Source organism: Anopheles darlingi, chromosome X (assembly GCF_943734745.1).
Source record: "Anopheles darlingi chromosome X, idAnoDarlMG_H_01, whole genome shotgun sequence".
Lineage (NCBI taxonomy): Eukaryota > Metazoa > Arthropoda > Insecta > Diptera > Culicidae > Anopheles > Anopheles darlingi.
Window position 1 is genome coordinate 7,355,369 of NC_064873.1, and position 13,502 is coordinate 7,368,870.

The following is a 13,502-nucleotide window of genomic DNA, read 5'->3' on the forward strand; positions in this document are numbered from 1 at the left end:
CATCATCACCATCATCATGTTTTTTATTCCGTTGCGCTGCCCCTTCAGTATCCCTATTCGAAAGAAAGGAAAACAAAGAGAAAGAGAGAGAGAGAGAGATAGAGGCAGAGAGAGAGAGGCAGAGAGAGAGAGAGGGTACCGGCTCCCAATTAGATGAGGTTCGCCAGAGACGAGGAAACGGAGCCGACATCAGTCAGCGCCACTGACTGACGGACTCCCAACGTGTTAATGGTGGAAGATGGAGGGGCGAGGGAGAGGGCGGACGGTCTGGGCCCTATGCCAACGCCCTTGCGTCCTGTGGCACTCGGCGAAACGAAAAGAAAAACACTCCGAAAGACGCCAGAAACTTCCAAACCGGACCGAAAAATCCATCCATCCAGCGGCCGAGAGACAAAAACAAAGACACCTTTGGGGGGGCTACCACACCATCCTCATCACCGCACCGCACTGCACGGCACCGTCGCATCATCATCGTCATTATGCCATTTTCGATCGAAAGCCACACCCCGAGGGGAGGGCGGCCGGGGGCCGGGGAACGAATGGAAATCCGGCCATGGATTTGAGCCCCTTAGCTGCCGGGGGGGGGGGGGGGGGGGTTGCGGAGCGGGATTGAGGGAGGGAGATTGAGCAGAGGTAATCTCGGACAGGGGAAGGGGAAAGTGATGCTGCACGCCGCGATGTCTCGCTCTCGCTCGCGCTCGCGCTCTTTCTCTCTCTCTCTTCTCACAACAACAAAATCTCGCACCCACCAGGCCAACCGTTTCAGTCGACCAGCGACGCTTGCCGCGCCAACAACCGCGACGCATCCATTCCAGCCAGCCAGCCAGCCAGCCAGCATCCGCGTGTCGGATTGTCGGATGCGCATTGATCCCGCCCGTTGTTTGAGCGTTTCAGTGTTCAGTGCGCTGTATGTGCACCGTGTGCGTGCACTGAGTGTTTGTGTGTGTGTGTGTGTGTGTGCCTGGATGTGTGTCTATGTGTGCGCTGGTGTATTGCGCATTTGAATATCCTCCGGTGTTCCGGATTATCTCGAGCGCGCATTTCGCGGCTTAGGTCCTGTGTAGTGTCCGACGCGCGCGACAGTGTATGCTAGTGTGTGTGTGTGTCCGCGCACGGTCGAGAGAAGAAACGGTACAAAAAAAAAAAAAAAAGGACCCAGGACCCAAGGTGTGACAAGCGACAAGTGACAATAACCCCAAACCGCAAGCCCGGAAGCAAAGGACGCGCCACGCTCTTCGTCATCTATCAAAAACGCGCTCTCGCACCCATTCGCGTCATCATCAACATCATCAACACCTGAGTGCAAGGACGCCACACCAGCCCCCCCTCCCCCTTGTCGAAGGAAGAGCACTAGGAGCCTGCGATGCGGCTAACGGTGAGTTTCGTTCTTCTTGCTGCGTGGAAAACCAAACAAAAAAACCGAACCGAACCGAAAACGAAAGACTTCAACGACGGCGAGGCGGAAGCGATGAACCCCCGGCCCCGGGGGGCGGGCGTGGGATTTCGGTGACATTTTTGGGAGGGGGGCGCTGGCGCTAGCGTGCCGCAGCAGCGTTTTAACCAGATGTCACACTGTCATTGTGTGACTTTGCCAGCCCCCCCAAACCCCTCTTCCAGTGAGCCATCTTCAGTGAGGGAGTTCGAGGGGGTTTCTTTCTCTTAGTTAGCTTCCAAAACGCTTCACGGTTCACCGGTCCGGTGGGGACGGGTGACAGGGGAAGAGACCCGGGGGGGGGGGGGAGGATGATGGTTGTGACGAGGAAAAACCCGGGGGGGAAATCGATTTCATGGTCCGGTGCGCCCGGTTGATTAAACAACAGAGTAGAAGGAAAAGGGGAAAAAATCAAAACACAATAATAAAAAACAAAAAAAACATCTACAATTACCGAAATCCGATCCGAGAAGTCGGGCCTGGCTGGAAGCTGTCGCACGCAGTCACGCAGACGCAGACACGATCCGGATTCCGTTTTCCGGATTAACGCCGACCGTTGGAGCGCCGTGTGCATCGTGACGCGGCGCGTCGCGAGCAATACAGAGAAGGAAAACGGTCCTGGTATAGTGTTGACATTTTCAAAGCCAAGTCCGCGATCATCTTCGCCCACCCAGCCTCCCGGGAATCGGTCACGGGCTGGGCTGCGCTGGGCGACGAAAGCGACGACGCGCGCCGAAAAGGTTAGCGGCGTCCCATCCGTCCGTCCATCCGTCCGCCCGCCCCAAATTGAACCGAGTTTTCACCGGGGCCGTCGATTCGCTCGATATTGCCGTTTGGGCATCGGGCGCTTTTTGCACGACCTCCCCCCCCTTTCCTTCCCTTCCCTTGAATGAATGCGGAGCGAGCGCGCGCGCGCCTCAGACCCTTCGAGAGCTGACCAAATATTGAATGCTGTACAGCCCTCCCACTGATGAGGAGGAGGAGGAGGAGAAGGAGGAGGAGGGGGTGGAGGTATGGCCCGTGTACCGAATGGCGGAAGACAATTAACGAAGCCAATGAGACGCAAGACGCGGTGCTCTGTTGACCGTTTGTTTGTTTAGCCGCTTGGTTGCTTCCTCTTGTTGCTGTTGCTGTTGTTGTTGTTGTTGTGGTTGAGCCCCGGGATCCCGGGTGCAGTCGATGCTGCTGCTGCTGCTACTGCGACGTTGGGTAATAATTTATTAAACTACACCATTAGCCATTACTCAACCGGCAACATCAACATCAACACAACCTCAACCGGGCGCCGGAGTTCGACGATCGTCGGATCGAGTTCGTCGTCATCGTTCGTCGCATCATCATCATCACATTTTAGTTATGTGTGTGTGTGTGTGTATGTGTGTGTGGGGAGGGGTTCCATGCGAAAAACGAGCCAGTTTTCCACGCGTAGCACTGCTGTTGCTGCTGCTGCTGACTTCCTCACTGACCACCGCAGACTCGAAATCAAACTCAAACACTGCCTCTACTGCGGCTGATGCTGTTGATGATGCCGCCGTGATGATCGGTTGTGTTCGGTAGCGGTTTTTTATTTATTTATTTATTTAATTTTTTTTTCTAGCTTTGCCGTTTGTTTTTCCGTGAAAAATTATGACAGACGCTCGCCCCACCCTCAGGCGCAGATATCTGGAATTAAAAACTTGTCTTGTCGTGTCTTGCGTGATGCTGCAGCATAATACACTCCGTCTCCTGCCCATCAAGCTTTCGGTACAAAAAAAGAAAAGAAGAGAAGAGAAGAAAACAAAACACCCACCTCATTCCACTCCACCGCACCCCACCGGACCGATCTCGGGCGGATTCGCGGCTCGGGCTCGCGGAGGTCTCATAATTTTCATCTTCATTGGCGGCGCCGGCATGTTTTGTGCGTTTTTTTTTCTTTTTCGTTATTACTGTAGCTGCCGTATTTCTCTGCGTTTTGTGTCTGTGTATGTGTGTGTGTGTGTGTGTGTATGTGTGGTAGAGTAACTCATCTGCTCTCTTCTGGGGCAGGAAAGGGGGAGGGGGGGGGGGTGGAAGGTCAGATTGGGGGAACCAGCAGCAGCATACTGCTGCAGCAAGTGGTGCGGGGTTTGGCGGCGATGGTGGCGTAATACAATGCGGTTTCGCACGCGCACGCGCGCACGCTTCTACGCACACCGGGGCTGCATCCAACAACGCCTAGGCCTAGGCACCAAAAAGCGGGGGGGGGGGGGCGGGCAGGGAGGTGGTTCAATTCTATTACCTTTCTTCGGTTGCTGCTGCTGCTGCTGCTGCGGCTGCTGCTGAAAACGGTTTCACTCCACACGCTTCCTCTGTTTGTCGCGGTAGGGCATCGCATCGCACGCAGCATCCAAAGGCTTATTACGCAGCGAGCGAGCACCACGCACCCACCCACCCTGGCACCATCACCACCCTGGCGATTGGTTTTTCATGCTGTGGTTCATGTGTTGTGTCTCGTCTCGTCGTGCATTCATAACGCACCGCACCGCATCGCACCCCCGCTGCTTTGCTTTGCTGCTACGTCATCACGTGTCTTGTTGCACGCCGCGCTCCACCATCTGACAGCTGGCGTTTGTTTACCTTTTTCGTCTGCGATCGCAGGCGCATCCTCCGGTTTCGTCGGTTTTTTTTTACAATCGAGAGACGTGTGGAGAGAGATAGAGAGGCAGAGGCGCACACACATCGTGACGTCGTCTTCGTCATCATCATCGTCGTCGTGTGTGTGTGTTCCCAGCCGGGCCGGGCAAACGCGTTTGGTTATTTTATAATATCTTCTCGCTGGTGGTGCGGGGAAGACGATCACGATGCAGACACAGGGCAGATGCCACAGGCACTAACGGAGCTAACGAGCAAGCGATGAGCGGTTGGGTAACCGTGTGTGTGTGTGTGTGTGCGCGATTGACGATTGGCGCTGTAGCAACGGAAACGCAACAACCGCCAGCACCGCTGATCGAAAGGTGCTGAGCGAACCTTTATTGCGCGAGTGCTGCGCTGCGCACGACAAGACCAGACCAAAACCCGGACCCCTCTCCGGGCCCATTTATGGTTCGTCCATTTCGGAACGTGGGCGAAGTGCAACCAGCAGTCAGGCCAGTCCAACAGTCGTCCGGCTCGCCTGCCTGGCCTCGTTCATGTCTGCCGTCAGGTGAGAAAGCCTGGTGCGGCAGGATAGGGAGACACACACACACACACTGAATGGGGATACGCCGGGGTATGTAGTAGCGTCGCCCTTCGGTTTGTTGGATCGATAAGCCCGTCCAGAATCGGTCCCAAACCGAAAACGAGAATGAAAATTCAGGTTTCTCTCTCTCCAAGTGGGAGGAGGGGACAGGGCACAGTGACCTTGCTGCTTGCTGGAGCCGAAGCCGACATTCCTTCACCCACACACACACACACACACGCGTGTGCCACAGAACACAGAAAGCGAGAACCCGCTTGGCGAAGCAGAAAAGCGAAAGTTAATCGCTTGTAGAGAAGAAGCCGTGTCGATGCTTGGGACGCCCGGGAGAAAGCCCCCCGGGGAAGGGGGGGGGAGGAGAACGATAATTGAGGTTAAGCGCACGTTTGGAAGGCGGCACCGGCAAGGAAGAAGGGGGGAACGTTGAGAGCAGAGCGTTTCGGAAAGCGTCTCGATTGTTTTTTTGGATGCGGTGCGCAAGAACCTTTTGGGAGAGTCGACAGCAGCAGCAGCAGGAGCAGCAGACAGCCGCCAGGTACGCTCGTGCTCCCGGGGATGTCAATGAACCTGAACCTACCCAGATTCCCGGGAAGCCAGCTTGCAGGTGGCGAGAAGAGCCAGCGATCGCTGTAGGCCCGGTTTTCTGATAACTTCACGTCCCTGGCTTTGGCTTTCGGGAAGATGTGTGTGTGTGCGCACGAGAGTGTACCGAGGCTCTTTCTCTTTCTTTTCTCAGAGGGCACACGTTCCTCTTCAACTGCTGCTCGGAGGATGCGCCAAGGAAGAAAGTGTTGCTTTGCCTCCGCATCCGTTCGGGGGATATTAGCATAAAGTACGATTCGAGCATTAATCAAACAACAAACAGGCTCGTCGGATGTAGGCGGGCCGGACTGGAGGAGGAGGAGAAGGAGGAGGAGAAGGAAGCAAGACGACATCTTTGCTTTACGCGTCGCTTAAGTAAAGTAAAGTGTGGGGATGGGATGCGGGGAGGAATCTCACAACAAAATACTAAACGATTCACTGCCGCCACCACCACCACCATCATGAGCCTCTTGGCCCGGGGAGAAAGTTGTGTTGCCTCTTCCTCCTCGGTCGGTCTCGGTATGGCACCGGCATCGGCATCGGCCCTCCATTCTCGGAACCCAGATCCGGGTTGCTGCGATGAAGGATAAAGGCTGGTGGCCGGGGAAGGGACAACATGTGACAACTGCTCTCCTGTGCTGTGTGTGTGTGTGGACTAGTCATGTGCAGCGCAATTTGCGGGGCAAAAGCCGGACCATCCTGGAGCCGCCATGTAGCAAGCGATTCGAGAATCACACACACACACACATACACACACAAAGACAAACTGTCACCCCCCCGGGCTGCCCTCAGCGTTGCCGCTGCTGGCGTGTGACTCGTGACTTCTCGGATTAGGAGAAGATTCGAGCTTGGGGCTCGTGAGCTCGTGACGGGCGCACAAATGTCAAATCCAAAACAACCACAAACCCAGTGACTTCCGGGCAGATGTCGATGAACAGGGCAGCGATGAAACAGCGATTGAACGGGCATGCGGCAACAGGTAGCGCTGCGGCAGAAGCTACCGTTTTTTGGGCCCGGCCCCCTCACCCCCCCGGCTAATTGCCCGAAGCTCGAGCAGCTTATCTCGAGCATCGATCCCCTGTTCGAATCGACTACCGGAGATGTTCCGCATTTTTTTTCTTCTTTTTTTCTTTAGAGGGGGAACCAACAGCGCACCGCATCAGATTGGCGTCGAATATTTCTGGTTGTGTGTGTGTGTGTTTGTGGTTGTGAGCGCGCGCTTTGGTCTGGGTGAAAGTTTCGGCTTAACCGTGCCGTGTTGTTGCGATCTATCATCATCATCATCATCATCAGTCGTCATGATCATCTTCATCACCCGGCAACATGTGACCCGCGCAACGGCAACGATCTCGTTCATTATGCGGCGTGACGTGAGCCACACGTGATGGCGGCGCCCGTGCCGGGGTTGACCTCTGAACTCCCCTTCCCTTCTCGTTGGTGCTGGCTCATAAACAAGCTCGTAAAAAAATTAGCGAGCCACGCTCGCACACACACACACACACACACACACACATCGAAACCGAAAGTGCGCGCGTCCGACGGACTGCTGCTGGCCGGTCACTGCTGACGGACTGACGTAAGGGACTGACGTTCAACCGTGTAAATCAACACAAATCAACATCAGGCTTTCCCACCTCGCATTGGAAGGGAGGGGGTGGGGGAGGGGGGATGGTCGGCTCGGCTCGGACGTGTGCGCCCGGCCCTGCTGCGGCCTATAGGGCCTTTTCGGGCCAGAGCCTGTGAATTATGCTAATGATAGTCCATGGGAACCCATGGTCCACGTCAGTCCGTCCGTCAGGCGCTAGCGGCCGTGATAATGATGATGATGGTGATGATGAAGCAGAAGATGATAGCCCCGTGGCTGCCCGGAGCGCTGGCTGGCCCATCGGGCAACCCCCCTAAGGTCACCGGCAACGTCACGTCCTGCCCTGTCCTGTCCTGTCCTGTCCTGTCCTGTACGGCGCCAATCGCTTTGACATTTGACGCGATCATTGCTCATTGCGTGCGGGCGTGTCACGATCACCCGGTAACCGAGCGAGAGCTGCAGAGCGTGCGCCTAGACGCGTACGGCCGTCGGTCTACCCCTTCTCCCCGCTTCCCAGTCGCACGGAAACACACGAGCGCGCCATTACCTAACGCCGTAATTAGAGGCTTTTTTTTTTGATTCGTGTTTTTGTTTTGCTTCAATCGAAGCTGCGCCACGAACCCCGCGCTGTACTGTAGTGCTATACTACTACTGCTACTACTACTACTACTACTATTACTGCGGCACACACACACGCACACACACACACACGCATCAAAGCCTACTGCTGCCAACTGGCAGAACTCCCGAATGAGATGACGAGAACGACGAACGACGAGGGTTCCATCGGTGCACTCCCGCCCGGTGGTTTGTTACATGGCAGTACCCCTACCCCTCCCCCCCCCCCCACCATCGGTCCTCCCTTTGCGGCTTCCAAATCAATGGGGCTTCCTGCTGGCTGTTACGCGCAAAAGACGGCGCGAGGCTCGCGATTCGGATTAATTACTTCGGCAACAACATCATCATCACCACACACGCACACACACACACTCACGCACGCACTCACACACACCACATCTTACCTTGATGGATACTACTACATGACGATGACGACATGCGGGTCTTATCATCTTAAGGGGGGAGGGCTTCGGTATTTTTATTTAATTCTTCGCATTTACTTTTTATACTTTTTTTATAAAAGTGCTTATCCTTTCGTGAGTATTGTGGGAAATTTTGGGATTAATAGATGCAAAACTGACAAAGATATTGATTTTTGAACATCCGACTTTCATACGAGGCTCAAGGCATCTCGCGACTTTAAATTGCAATTCCCAAAACCGACGTTTTCAAAGTCGGTCCCCCATCGTAGCATAAGAACTACTGGAACGATCGATTTGAAATTTTAAACATATAATCTGCACACTATTAGCCCGGTAGCCCCGTCGAGTTTTCATAAAAATTGTTGATACTTTTTTTTTATTAATTTTTTTAACCCTCGGTTGGGCACCCGGCGTTTACCCCTTCGTTGGGCACCCGGGTACCCAGCTCATGTGCATTGCATAGTTAAGTGATTGTTCCGCCGTTTTCATTAGTTTTATGGCAAAAATAGTGCACAAGAACTAATTTAAGGGTCTTGGCAAAGTGTTTTTGTTTCAAAATCAAAACAAAATGCATTAAAAAACAATAAAAACAAGGAACACAATATCATTGTGACCCTTTCATACGGTCATTCTCTACTGAGTACGTCGTAAAGCAAGCATTGAAATCCAAAAGTGATGTTATTTTTCTGTAATTGTTTTAATAAAATTAATTATTTCTTCGAATAAAACTGTTTTGCATCGTAAAAGGTTCTTGCATAACCCACACAATTGATACTAGTGATGCTGACCATGGTGACCGATAGAGCAAACACTTTCGTCATACCATACCATTTGTACGAATTGATGTTGCAGATGTGAAAGGTACATAATTTTTAGTAAGAGAGGAATCCACAATGCGAAAAAGTAATTTTGTAAAACATAAGCTGTCATTTTTAAGGTATTCCTCACAAATTTACGAGCAGCTATTCATATCAAGGTACCTTCACGTTTACACAATACATTCGCGCTAAGCTAACAGTGTATGGTAAAGAAGTTTCCGTGTATTTCAAAATGTATTATTTTTTTAATCTGTTACTTATTAGATTACCACCAGACAATCATTTTCTGGCTGATAGACAAGTATTCACGCCAGAGAAGTAGAATATTTGATGTCTTACCCGGGAGAAACAAAATAATCACAATCGATCAGCTACTTGCAATTAGTTTACTTGTTATTGTCGCAGAACTTCACACATATTGGAACTTAGCAAGGAACAATAAGCAACAAAATCTTTTTATCGTTATCAGCGTTGCCAATTGTTTTGTCACATTCATATAATTTTTAGAAAACAACATGTGAGGTGTGCAAAAGTAGTATGAACGGCGACTACTTCATCCGCAAGGGGGAAAAGTTTCCTAGTTATCTAATTGAAAATTGCTTGAATGCGCAAGTTGTAAGATTGATTGTTACAACTTGCTGGTTTGGTTTGGTTTTTGAAAAAATGAAATATGGAGCATTTTTTGGTAAAATGAAATTCCCAAATACTAAATCAACTACAGGGTACATGAATCTAAATGATCGCGGTGCCTTCCACTTCCATCATTGCTCTCACTTGCTTTATTTGTTTCCGGGGTCAGCCGAAACCCCACCTTAAGTCTTTTGAATCAAAATAAGTGAATAGTTTACTCATATGTTATGAAAATGGCATTGTACAAACCATTTTTAATCAGTATGAGAAATAATTTATAGGTGAAATTGCACATAAAGGGCTGAATAATGTGTTACTTATTTTTCTCCTATTGCTGGTGTTATAACGCAACAATAATTAAAATTTGAATTTATTTTCATTAAAATATTGTAGTTTACTTATTTAACAATTGATAGACCCGAGTATATTGATAAATGTTGATCAAAAGTATTGTTTTGTGTTTATAAATATAGCTCATATGCATAGGCAACGCGCTGGGTACCCGGGTACCCGGGTGCCACTGGGCGTATGTTATTTTTATCGGCCCATAATTACCTTTAAATATTAGTTATCAAAACAATTCCAATGCCAATTCGGCGTGAAATGAGTTGTACTTTGGGGATCCGGAGTTTCGTAAAAAAATATTTACGGGAAGTCATTCATTTTTTCGCTGAAACTTGAAATGGATACCCGGGTACCCGGGTGCCCAACCCAGGGTTAATTATGTAAAGTATCGTTTTTTGAGGCAATATCGAAAAAAGCGTCACTTTTTCAACTTCAAAAATCTGCCAAAAATCGAAAAATGGGAAATTCGACAAAAACTCGACGGGGACTACCTGCATAAACTCATAATCTAACAGAAGAATATTCATTTCAATATTTCTGATGACGCAGTACGTGGCTACGATGAGTACACCGCGCAAAAAGTACTTTTTTGCTAACTTTTGCCTTTCTAGATTGAATGCTAAGGGCGTAGTTTTGATCCAATCTTCCCCTAAAATAGAACCAGATATTCTTGAAAAGTTGTAGTTTAATAAGACATTCACTAGAAAAAAATAAAGTTAAACGGTTTCCTCACTAAACATCGTCAAAAATAAGCTTTTTTTTTTGACCCGAACCATAACCAAAGCCTCCCCTTAAGCGAATCTGTGTGTGTGTGTGTGTGTGTCTGTGTGTGGCACAGACCGGAAGGTAAACCGCAGAGCCTTGTCGTCGTCGTCGTCGTCGTCGTCGTCGTCGTCGTCGGGAGAAAGTCAGCTCCTCAGAGATCCACCTTCGGTTTGCGACCTTCGCGCAGGTTCGCGGGACAGGATGCCGATTTTGGGCAGCTAGCGCCCTGCTAGCGGTTGCGTAACAGCCCCAGCCCCAGCCCCAGCCCCAGCCCAGCGCATCCTCCTGCTGCCGCCAGCACCACACCACAACAAAGCGGTAGAAGAATCCTACACCAACTGCGCTCGGAGTGCGGAGTAGTACGTTCGGGGCCGAGGCTCTCGTCGGGCGATTTGAATACAATCATTCGCCCGGGATATGGGGCCCCGTGCCAGACATCATATTTATCACTCTATTGCACCCCTTCCCTTTTCCTCATTCCCCACCCGGGGGGGGGGGGGGGGGGGGGGTCACCCGAAATGTAGCGTGACGGGGTGCGTGATGAGCGTGTGTTGCTTGACCGCTTGTCTTCCCGCTTCCTGTAGTGATAATTCATCATACCTCCACCGCACTCCTCACCCCTTGCCTGCTCCGACCGTTCGTTAGCGCTAATGAACGGTGCATTCAACGGACGCCACACAACGTTACCCCCGGGAGAGGTTCAGGGAGGAAAAGGAGAAGGGTGTGTAGTGGTAGAGCGCATCTGCCTTCCGGCGATGAGGTAGGAGGAGGGGCTAATGTGAGGGAATGGTACCTGTCGATCTTCTCGCCCCAAGTAAGCGCCTTGCTGCTGCTGCTGCTGCTTTCGCCGCGTGAGTCTGTTTTTGGGGAGGGAGGGGGAGGGGGTGAGGAAAGGGGAGGAGGTATTAAAAGGCTAGCGGAAGGGAGGGGGAAATGAGGTAATCATGTAGCACCGCCGCCACCGCCGTATACGAGATGGCACGCTTTCACCCTCGAAACCAACACCAAACGACTCTTACGGGTAACCTAGGGTCATCACACACACACACACACACACACCACTCAAGTATGATGTCAAATCAACCAAAACGCATGGCCCCCCCGGGATCTGTCACCATGGTTGTCGTCAGCTCTGTCAGTCCGTTCTCTGGCGTGGTGGCCCTCTCCACCCCCTCCCCCTCCCCCCTGGATCGCTACCTCTGACCTAGTTTCTCGCACCGTGCACCCTTGTGTGCGATACGCAATGCGCTTTACGCTGTGCGCTGCGCTGCACTCTTCTCAAGCTTCTGGTCTCTCTGGACCAGGTGCGATTGTTTACGCAAAGACACACAGTGCAAAGTGAGGGAGGAACGGGTGGAACGGGTGGAACGGGAGAAGAAGAAATGGCGCGAATGGTAATCGCACAACCGGCACCGATTACCCAGCGGGCCTTTTATCTGTAGATACAATGGGCCCTCGAGGGACCAGAGCAGCTTATCGCAAACACCGCACGCACACACGCACGCACGCACGCCGCACTTTATCTGCAAAGCGTTTTGCGCTTGCAATGGCGGTGATGAGGTGCTGAGGTCGGGGATTGTGCTCGCTGGCCTCTGGGCCCGGGCCTCGGGCGGTCAGATAGTGTTTGCGATTTGCTGCACGAGGTGGTCGCCATCAGCTGTCGGTGGACGCGTCCGGCGGGATCAACACAATGCCATACCATGGTTGATTGAATGCCTACTGAATGCACCCGGGAGGGAACCGCCACGGCTGGTAGGTTGTGCAATCGACCGTCCCGTTAATTTGTGCCAATTGTGCCAGCGACCGGAGCGTCACGCGGTGCCGGTGCAGCTGGATAAGATGAGCGCAAGATGCCTCAATCTTGGCTTGAGCACCGGCTGTAGAACATTACAGAGATATTATTCACGAATCAAATGCACTCTGTGGTCATGTTTTGCTTTCGGTGATAAGCGAACCTTTTGAGGCAATCAAAACAAAACATCCGAAAGTACCCCATTTTGCTAAGATATCTAATATGGGTATCCCTTGCGTATTAAAGCTTGGAACAGTTAATACTTGGCCGCTTTCTTCCAATCATTGCAGCGCGCCTAGTAGTCACTTTGCCATTCCGTTGACAGCGTTTTAATCATTGTAGTCTGTTTATTAAGGGGTAAAATTTTTGGCCAAAATTGATCCACGCCTTCAAAAGTTATCGCCGATGGAACGCAAAGGGAGAGAAAAAAAAATCTACACACTCACTGTAAAAATTGGATTTGCCTGGAGAAAAAACCGCGAAAGTCTTGAAATTTTCAAACTAAACTCAAAATACCATATGTAAACTTTAGAAGGGGTCTGTTACCTTGATTCTAGCAAAATAAAACAGTCGAAAAAGTGTAACAAAGGCCCGATTCTGCAGACAAAATCGAATGCAACACTCCTGGGATCTCTCCGCGTGATTCCACCAAGAAAAACTCACGACAGTCGACATAACAGTTCGGGAAATATTTTTAAAAGAAATTTTAAGGTCATAAGAGCTAGAAAATAGCCAAATAGAACCCTAAAGCCACAGCTTGATTGCCCAAATCCGTGCAGGGAAACTGTAGGAACAAGTGTTTGCAACACTTGTTTGTTTATTTGATTGATCGTGCATTTGGATGGACGATGGAACACATGTAAAAATGCGTTTCGAAAAATACCGTACAAAAAATTTACTTTGCCAATCATTGAGGGAGTGGTTAAGAAAGGGTATGATTGATTTACGGAAATGAATTTGGCCATAAGATGATGATTTGGCATGGGATTTGATATTGTGGCGAAAAATCAAATGTTTTCACCATTAGGGTAACGTTCATTCGAAATTTGTGCGAGAAAAGAGTGTCTACAGAAAACGGATTTTGTTCTTCATTTGCTCACCAATGATCCTGTGTAAGTTTGGCATGATTTAGGTTGCTGTTCTTGCCGAAGGTATGGCGTTAATTTTTGGTATTCAAATAGATCGATTTCACAGGGAAAACTATCAATACACAAAAATGTCTGGATTTTCTTTCCATCGATTTCTATTTGACAATTATCGTAAGGAAACTTAAAAAGTGTATCAGAAATGTATAAAAACCACCTAAAATAAAGGTGACGA

The 13,502-nt window shown here is 50.5% G+C and overlaps 1 protein-coding gene across 2 annotated transcripts in view; it reads left to right on the forward strand.

The window, feature by feature from the left end:
- Positions 1 to 817: 817 nt before the first annotated feature.
- LOC125950404 (putative uncharacterized protein DDB_G0271606) overlaps positions 818 to 13,502 on the forward strand; it is a 15,746-nt gene continuing 3,061 nt past the window's right edge. For both annotated transcript variants that reach the window (XM_049678410.1, XM_049678496.1), the window contains exon 1: positions 818 to 1,375. In XM_049678410.1, coding sequence (XP_049534367.1) covers positions 1,364 to 1,375 — 12 coding nt within the window. In that variant the 5' untranslated portion in view covers positions 818 to 1,363. The remainder of the gene's footprint in view (positions 1,376 to 13,502) is intronic.